Source organism: Symphodus melops, assembly GCF_947650265.1.
Source record: "Symphodus melops genome assembly, chromosome: 2".
NCBI classification, from domain to species: Eukaryota; Metazoa; Chordata; class Actinopteri; order Labriformes; family Labridae; genus Symphodus; species Symphodus melops.
Genome location: NC_136692.1, coordinates 24312068 through 24321955, shown reverse-complemented (window position 1 = coordinate 24321955; position 9888 = coordinate 24312068). Strand labels below are relative to the sequence as shown.

The 9888-nt window shown below is 40.2% G+C and overlaps 1 protein-coding gene across 1 annotated transcript; it reads left to right on the top strand.

The window, feature by feature from the left end:
* The first annotated feature begins 974 nt into the window (after positions 1-974).
* Positions 975-9884, top strand: tmc7 (transmembrane channel like 7). Its single transcript, XM_079338365.1, has 16 exons — positions 975-1134; positions 2681-2942; positions 3163-3311; positions 3442-3597; positions 4106-4191; positions 4278-4423; positions 4523-4670; positions 5587-5769; positions 6336-6481; positions 6676-6790; positions 7607-7704; positions 7845-8028; positions 8116-8246; positions 8390-8545; positions 8638-8716; positions 8810-9884. Exons 1-16 carry the CDS (start codon positions 1119-1121, stop codon positions 8999-9001), a joined length of 2247 nt encoding a protein of 748 aa, XP_079194491.1. The 5' UTR covers positions 975-1118; the 3' UTR covers positions 9002-9884.
* Positions 9885-9888: the final 4 nt, after the last annotated feature.

The following is a 9888-nucleotide window of genomic DNA, read 5'->3' as shown; positions in this document are numbered from 1 at the left end:
ACCACTGCTGATAAAAAGAAGGACTGTCAAGCTACCAGGAAGTGTGTGCTCTACTAACTTATAAAGGTAAAAGTCCACTGCTTCTGAATAGTTGACGTACATTGCATGTTGACACTATGTTGTGACAATACCCTTGGATAACGAGTGCCATCTATGTGACAATTTATCAACCTGAGTCAGTAAAGTAACCAGCTGTGGATGTGTTTAATGACTGCCTGATGTAAACAGAACTATGGGTGGATGGTTGGAAGGACGGACAGGTCAACATAACCTTTAGCCCATCTAACTCCAAGTCAAGGAAATGTTCTTGTAAACTGGACACTTAGTTAATTATTTCACTAAAGGGATTTCCTGTGGCAGTGGTTATTGTCCTCCTTCTTTTGAGACCTTAAATTCACTTCACTACCTTTACAAAATAAAGCCTATACAGCCTACACAGCCAGATGTGCAATATCTTTCTTGGCCCTGCAGAACAACAATGTTGATGAGTTTTTATTTTAGTTATTCTGCCTTAAGACAAAACTTAGTTTTGTCCATGTTTCTTCTAATGTGTGTCTCTGAGGACGTTTCTCATTAACAATTTACAAACAGACATTTTTTTTTTTAAATAAATACAAATGTTTATAGGCTATCTTAAGTAATATCAAAATATTAATTAATCAACAAGCCTTCAAATATATATTGTTTATTGAACGTGAACTGGTTCTAATAAGTAAAGTATATTTTATAAATCAGCTAAATTATGAAGTGGTGGAAAGTAACAAATAGCATTTACTCTCATTTGTGATGTTTAAGTATTTTACGTGTTAAAGTCACAATTCAACCTGTCCTATTTTAAGTATATTACAAACCTTAAGTAATATGCTACACATTAAATACTAAGAATGATTTATTTTAAAAGTAGACTATTGAAATATCATAATAAATAAGGAAAGAAGCAGTGTAATATTGAAAGCAGAAGGCGCGCGCTGCTCGTGGATGTGGATCCACATTCAGGAAGTTGTCTCTGGGAAAAACTGTTGTCTTCCTGACAACGGAGAGCCGACTCCCTGCTATCGTTAGCTTGTAGTTATATCAAAGAACACATAACTGTTTTAATTGAAAAGGAAACGGGGACCATGGAGGTCGACTCAGGTAAAGTTAGCGCGATATTCCTGCCTGTTACTTTGAATATTTAGCTTACATGTCGGCTTTATTTCACTTTACTTTAGCCCATCAGCTAGTAATGCTAAACTGGAAACTTAAATCAAACCGCTGATAACATTGGGCTATGTGCTTTGACCTGGTCGGTAATGATTTTCTAGTAATGGTTCCTTAGATTTGTTTCATCGTAAATAAAGTTGTTTGTTTATCTTAACTGTGTCAAAACTCCACTGTTGGCATTTTTACCTGTTGAGTCTCGTTTAGCTCTTGCCTCATCCTGCTCAACTATATAAAGGGAAAAAAAGGAGTCTCCCGTCAGTGTCTGTCTCTTACTTTAAGAAGCTTCGTTAAATGTTGATCTCTGCAACTTTTACCATCATCTTATCTAATTCACAGTGTAACCTAAATGTGATAATAATTCATCAGTAATAAATACCAATACTCCGAGCTCTGACTGTTTCTGTTTAAAACCAGTGTTCCGTGTACAAGGCTGGATGCTGTGTTATAATCCATACACTGTCTTTATTGAACATTTAGAAGAACTGATGCATCTGTATCAGGCTGATATCTGCCCTGTTGACAAACATTGGCACATTGGCAAACAGTGTGGCATGAACAACGTCAGCTCTGATATTTTTTTGTTGAGACATCTCAATTGAATGCTGGCCCCTTGTACATTTAACTACTGATTCAGAGACGAGATGTTTTCTGCTGGTGAAGTCACCTGTTAAACACTCTGACTTGTGTTCACTGTCAAACATTGGAGAAAACATGGTGGCATTGTAGTAGGCTTACTGAAAGAAGTGAAAACAAACAACTAACATCATCTATCGGAATCTACAGTCAGCTAATTTGTTATTTCAAACGTCAGTATTGGCCTGGATGTTTCCCCTCGGAGCATCTTAAATAACTATTTCACTGCTAATAAGCAGTAACATGAATTATCTGTCAATCATGTATCCAGTCCTTCATACAAAACTAACATGTTGATTTATGAATTGGAGAATCAAACAAAGAGTCATTCCAGTGCCTCCTTTTTTTTTCTTGTAAAAGTCACATGAACATACTTTTAGGTGAGCAAGGAAAAAAGCTCACCCGTTTAGTTTAATGAATTTTAATATATAAAAATGTTTAAAACAAAATCATTGATTTTATGTTGTAAATTTGACTAGAAATAGTAAAACTAGAACACTCATCTCTTTATTTATTAAACTTAGACTCTGCAGTAAATCGCGTCTCTATTGAATTGTAAGTAATCACATTGACATACTTTTGATCATTTATCTCGTCTGAACGTTGTCATGGAGACAATTTGTGGACACTTCTTCCAGTTGAGTGTGAACTTCTTCAAAGTGAGACGAGAAAGTTTAAAGAATATTTCTAGATCAGTGACGTGGATCAGTCTGATAGCCGATACGTAAATGACGGACCTGACATGCCGATATAAAAGTGGAATAGTAAGCATTGTTATTAACAAACAATAAAACACATCATGAGATTGTTATTATCTCGGTTCACCATTTTTTTTTTTTTGCAGTCTTCTACACTGATCCTAGTGGACGAGTCAGCAGTAACCCGCTGCTGGACCAGCTCCCCAGCTACCAGTCTCTGCTGTACCGCAGGAAGTCGTCCACCGGAGGCCCCAAGCGAAGAGGCAGCTCGAGAGCACGACTGGGCTCCTCTGGCAGCGGGAAATGGGGCATCAGCACGTTCAGAAGACGTGAGGAGAAAGTGAAGAGTCCGACAGAGAGACCCATCCGGGAACTGGCCAAGACCATGGTGGAGAAACGTCGACACAAGTAGGAACGACATTATCGCATCATACTGAGTCACTTCTTGTTGAGTAATTAGGAATTTCGTAGTACAATTTGTATAATGACAATAAAGGCCTTCTATTCTATTCCCAATCAAATAAGAGAAAGTGATTGTGCTGCGTTTAGAGCTTTCTCTATTGTCAGTGTGAAAGATTTCCCTTTGTGTGGCTTCTGTACAAACTACGTGTCCGTCTGCTTTTGTTAGCACACAGCGCTTAGAGGAGGCCAAAGAGCTCAGCAGCTGGAGCCACATGAGGCAAAGCATGCGCCGGCATCTGAGGAAGCTGAAAGACGACGCTGAACAATGGCTGAACTCTCTGAAACTTTGGAGAGGAGACATTCACCTGATCGAGGGTGAGACATGAAAACCACATAGACAATTAATAATTGTTGTTGAGGAATAAAAATACTTTGTCGGCTTTAACAAATCAGGGCCAGTTTTTCTTCTGAGGTTCATCTCCGTGTGTTTCCCTACATTTTACAGGGATGTTTGGCACTGGGATCCTGTCTTACTTCTCCTTCCTGCGCTTCCTGGTGATGCTCAATTTAGTCATCTTTCTGCTCATGTTCAGCTTCGTCATGCTCCCAATCATCATCGCCCCCAGTGCTTCAGGGAATATCACCTACAACATACACGATGGTGAGCAGAGGCATGTTTGATTCAACCCACAAAGAAGAGCACAGTATTGCCACAGTTTAGCAGATGGCTGTTCCGTCATGAGCCCGGGTCTGCTGAAGATTTCAGCCTGTTAAAGGGAAGTGTTTTCTTGCCACACTATGATGGATTAAGCTGGGCTCTTGTAATATAGCCATAAGTAAGGTCCTTTACCTGCTTTTGTAAAGTGTCTTGAGATAACGCCTGTTATGAATTGATGCTATACAAATAAAGATTGATTGATTGAGTATTCAATAATGTAATCATATGATGGATAATTCACATTTAATGCGATGCAAATCTTTGTTAAACATTCATCAGCTGTGTCTAAACTCAAAATGACTTAACTGTGTGCCTGTGATTTCTTGTATGTGTTATTAAGATCCAGATCAAGTCTTGCTTTTATAAGCTGGTATTGTCTCAAAATTAAGCGTTAAACTGGCATCGTTATAACCCAAGGCTTCAGCGTGTACAATCCTGTGTTTGACGACAGGAAGTGAGTGCAGTGTGTATCCAAGCAGCGCTCGTCGGGGTCTGGTCATCTTCCATGAGCATATCACAGATCTGCTGTCTGGTGGAGTAAGTCCCACACGTTCAAAATCATCAGGAAGAAATCCAAGTTTGATTTCTGGTCTCTTCACTTTGATTCTGTGTTCAACCTCCAGGGCTTTCTGGAGCAGACTTATCTTTTCTACGGCTACTACAGGGTGGACAAAATACACTTTCCAAATAGCACTTACAATTTGCCCCTGGCCTACCTGCTGGCCACTGTAGCCTACCTGCTGCTCAGCCTAATCTGGATCGTTAAAAGGTACGGCTGAAAAGGCCGGATCAATCTCGACAGAGTTTATATTCAAATCTGTGTTTTGGATTTTTAAGTTTTGTGAACTTTGCATCATTTTTCTTCAAGGTCTGCCTCGGGATTCAAACAGAACCTGGTTCAGGATGAGGATCGCTTTCAGAGCTTTTGCAACAAGATTTTCGCTGGCTGGGACTTCTGCATCACCAATGAGAACGCTGTGAGGCTGAAGAGAAGCAGTTTGCTCTATGAGCTCAAGGTCGGCTGAAGATTTGTGTGAAACGTGACAATTCATTGAACAGGATGTAGCAGTAGCAGTTAGACAGATTGAATGTGTGTTCACACATGCTCAGATTTAAAGGTCACACATTAGACTCCCTTTAAACCAGTTTAAATAAGTCTCCGTTTCTGTGTCTGTAGCTTTAAGTGTGTTTGACAACGCCCCTCTAAAAAGGCTTGGGTGGCTTTGTCTTTCTTGCACAATGACTCTGAGGTCAGAACAAACACCTAGCTGTGGGGGTGTCATCCACCTGGGGGAGGGGTTACTGCTCTTTGTGATGTCACAAAGGGGAAATCTCCAAATGGCCTGTTTGTGCAATTCTCCAATTCATTTAAGCAGACACGATTTATCCAAAGCGAAATACATCGAAGAGTAAGAACAACAGAAGTGAGCAGAGGAAACAAAGTCAGTAAATGTAAACAAACGGCTTCCAGGCCGATTGGACTCACGGGCTGACTGAGACAGCTGAGAGAGAGTTCAGAGAGTCCAAACCATCCTAAAATCAGAATGATCAAACAAAGCCATCATTATCATCAACATCAATCAATCAAGTGCAAGAAAGAGCCAGGTCTTTTTTTTTTTTTTTTACACACAGTGGTATTGGTGGTTTCTGAAAAGTAGATTTGGCAAAAAACAGAGAGGATGGACTTCTTATAATTATTTAGCGTAATATGTGACCTTTAAATGTAAGCAGGAGCTTTATATGGGTAGGGTGGATGATTTTACACAGTAAATTAACTGTAGCTCTTGATATTAAAGCTGTTATATGTGTGATGGATCAATATAATACTTAGATTTTGACCTCAGTTTGTTTGTTTGTTGTAAATATTTAATCCCTGCATCAATTTGAATTTGGACCTTCCTCATTCAAAATGCCATGTTCCCTTTTATCCAGACGGATTTGGAGGAGGAGAGGATCAAACAGAAAATAGCAGATCGCACCCGCAAAGACAAGCTCCGGATCTATGTCATCCGTCTCATCCTCAACCTTTTCGTCATCGCTGTTCTGGCTGGTTGTTTTTACAGCATTTACTTGGCCACCATTTTCTCTCAGGAAGCACAGATGAACAAAATAAAGGTGATGAAATGTTGCGGATGTTTTGCTGCCCACTTTTGATTGTTAACTGTGCTCTACTCAAACTTTGACGGTACTCTGCTTTTTCTCCAGTCCCGTTTCCACCAAGCGGTCCGGGTTGGTTCTGTACAGTTTGGTCCGGTTAACCCTTTACATTTTGCGTTTCCATAACCAATCGAATTGTTTGGTAGGGGGCATGTAAGCGCAATTGCGATAACATCATAGCAACGGCACACGGTGTACCCCGTCAATAAATTCAACAAAGAAGAAAAACACAACACATTTAAGAAAGGGCAACAATGGACATGTTTTCTGTCTGACATGACCTTGCTTTCGATCAATCAGCAGTTTGTCTAGCCCCAGCTTTTAGAGCCTGATTGCAATGCTTGGCACCCGAACAGAAGGGTAGCAGAAAAGTAGGACTGTAAGAATCTGTTCTGTTGGGACCCTTCCCAACTTTTGACAGTAGAAACAAAAATCGCGTGCCGTACAATAGTGAACCGAAACTGAACCACTTGGTGGAAGGTCATTTGATGTACATGTTCTGAATGAAAGCGTTTTGGTTGCAGGTGAATTTCATCGTGGATTTAATCTACGAGTATCTTCCTTCTATTGTCATCACCTTGGCCAACTTCATCACACCGCTCCTCTTCTCCATCATCATCAATTATGAGGATTACTCGCCTGCATTCGAGATCCGCTTCACTCTCATGAGGTACGACGGACTCGGCCTTTCTCTTAGAGCCGATACTGACCTGAACAAATAATTGCTTAAAGAGTCAAAAACACGGTGAAAGTGATGCGCCCAGCTCAGGAGAATTTAAAAAACAAAGGCCATACCATTAAAACACAACACGACACGGTTCCTGTCTGTGCTCATTCATCATGCATGTGTCTCTCTCTCCTCAGGTGTGTCTTCATGAGGTTGACCAGTATTGGAGTGTTGCTCTTCTCTCTCTGGTCTCAGATCACCAAGTGTGAGGAGGAGCCCTGCCTCTGTGGTTATAACCATGTGCTTTACTCTGTAAGGAGTCCTCCCTCATCACCTCACAGCACTATCATTTCTACTGATCAAACTCCAGTGACACCCGAACCCGTAACTCAGTGACCTACTCAAACTGTCTGAAAGCCTTTAAAGCTATTAAGATTGATTTAAAAAAAAAAAATAATAATAATAATTTTAACCGTTTTATTTGATTGAATTTATTTTGTCAGAGCATGACTGAACTGGTTGTCTTTATACAATTGGTTTAAAGATTAGATTAGTTTATTATTATTTAGATTACCGGTAGTTTAAAGTCAATTGTGTGCATATACAAATACATAGAAAACACAAAATACATCTGCTTTGTTTAAAATAACAAGGTAACACTTTAAATTCAGGTCACAATATCACGTATTAGCATGCTAATTAGCACATTGTCTGTTTATGAAACACTTAATAGTTCCTTATACTACATGATCATAGTGGATAGCTAATAGGTAATTATCTGTATTTTTATCTCTGATTATTGATAGTAAGTTAAGAAGTTGTGGAAAATGAATTCTGATATTTTTTTTGTTTAGCTTAGCATCGCTCTTAAAATGTTAAAGTAAGCAAAAGCGTATTAAGATGATACACTTTGAAAGTCATGGTGAGGGTATTGAGAGCAAAGCCTTCATTAATGGTGCAGATGATGTTCTGTATATGAGCACTGCTGTGATCCCTCCAGCGCTGATATCCAGTACGACAGGAGTCATCCTCGTGTGGCTTTAATACACTTCATGTGATTCATGGATTGGTCTGTTTTATTCTGTAGTAACTTTTCTAAGTTTGCTGCCTCTGAACTGTCGTCCACAGTGCTGGGAGACCCGTGTGGGACAGGAGATGTACAAACTCACCATCTTTGACTTCATCATCATCGTTGCAGTCACTGTATTTGTAGAGTTCCCCAGAAAGTAAGTCCTTATCTGAATATGATCATCTTAACTTTGTATACACTTGACGAGTGTTTCTAATTTCACACATTGTATTTCCTTTCCGCTGGTTATACTTTAAGGCTGAAAGTGTTTATGTGTATTTAATTCTTAACTGTCAGGCTGATCGTCAAGCACTGTGATTGTGGCCTGGCTCAGTGGTGGGGCCAACAGGAGTTCGCTATTCCTCAGAACGTGTTAGAGATCGTCTACGGTCAGACCATCTGCTGGATCGGCACCTTCTACAGCCCCATGCTCCCGGCTATCTGCACCATAAAATACTTCTTCATCTTCTACATCAAAAAGGTGACTCATTTCTTCTTACATGTGTGTTCTCTGACAGACAGTCAGACGCAGGGCTCCTGATGTTTCCTCTCTGCTCTTTACCTGAAGGTCTCTTTGATTAACAACTGCCGTCCGGCCACTCGTCCGTTCCGAGCGTCCAGCTCCAACTTCTTCTTCCTGGGTGTGCTGCTGATAGGCCTGGCTCTGGCCTGTCTGCCTGTCATCGTCAGCGTAGCTCAGTGAGTCATGCAATGTTGTCCCAGTCGATTAAATGATGTCATGTTTGCTTTTCTGCAGCTTTAATTGACCCTCGAAGATAGCAGACGTCAATATTTATCTTGTTTCCCGAGGCGCACTCACTCACACCTCCCTTATTGCACAGAATAAACTGCTCCCATGCATGTGGGCCGTTTGTTAATTACAACACCTCATGGGAGGTTTTGCCGACAACAGTATCCGAACTCCCTGATGGTGCTCGGACCCTCCTCTTTGCTCTCTCATCAGAGGCCTTCGCTGTCTCCTTCTTTGTTGTAACATGGTACGTGTTGCCATCAGGCATTCTTGCAGAACTGATCCTTGCACAACTCGTGTTTTATCTGTCGGTTGTAACTCGTTGACTCTTCCCTGCAGCTTGGCCATGTTTTATGTGATTGCATTGGCTGGAGCTCACAAGAGAGTTATTAACCAGTTAAGGGAGCAGCTCGTCATGGTAGGTTTCTTTTCCGTATCATTTTCAGCATCAATCATGCATGGACTATGCTTGATCATTATTGAAACGTCTTCATGTTATGTTGTTTCCCAGGAGGGTCGAGACAAGCGTTTTCTCATCCAAAAGCTGTGCCAGGCTCAGAGGGTCTCTGCTGTCCGATCCCCGGTCTCTAAGTCGCAGCCTCGCGGCAGCAGGAGCCCCAGCTACCACACCAGCTTCTCCAACAATTTCGACGAAGGTGTTTTCCTGGCCCAGCCGCCTCCTGACTCCTCCACGCATGTGTAAAAAAAGAGCCTGGTAGCACAGCTACGAGGCTGGACACAAGGACAGGAGTTATAAACTGTTTCAATCTTTATTTTATTTTTATTACGAGAACACTAAGACTTGGGCGGCTAGCAGGAATGTGTCTTGTCTTTTCAGTGTTCTGCTTTCGACAATCTAGTTAAGAGCAAACTATTTAAAGGACACTATGTTTATGAACTGCCTTCTTTCCTTCTGAGAAGGACTTAAATGACTCAAAGTACTGTTGTTTTTCTGAATTGCACTTTAAACATCTTAACACAAGCATTTTCTAACTTTTACAACTGTTGTGTTTACTGAACACTTTGTTCATTCTGTGTCTGTGTGTGTTAAATCTCAATGTTCATTATTAATGCACACTAATGCGAATAATCTCTGCGTTTCAAAGTGATCGTGTTTTTAAAACAATAACTGTGACATTGTTTTACGTTTTTTCAATATGTACAGTATACATAATAGACACTTGGTAATCCAAACAAATACCCACAATCCAACAACAAAACAAGACGTACACAACACAACATAGTAAACATTCAGATTAGTTAACTTCAAATAATGTTGGTGTTCAATAAAGTCAGTCTGGCCAAAGGCCATTTCCAGGTTTCTTATACTTTGGAACATTTAAGAACATAAATTGTATTGTTTTGGTTATTGCAAAACTTCTTTTTTTTTCTCTGTGTTACTTTTTCTTCACGACAAACACTTTCACCAAATATACAACTCCACTTGTATTTCTCTATTTGTTAAGGCTACTGTAAAAAAAAAAAAAAAATTCTGTGTGGGTATATAATGATGCTTTTCATTTGCCTGTGGTGATGGCCTTTGATATTCAACTTTTAACGTCGAAAATAAATGTTTAATATTTGAAGCTC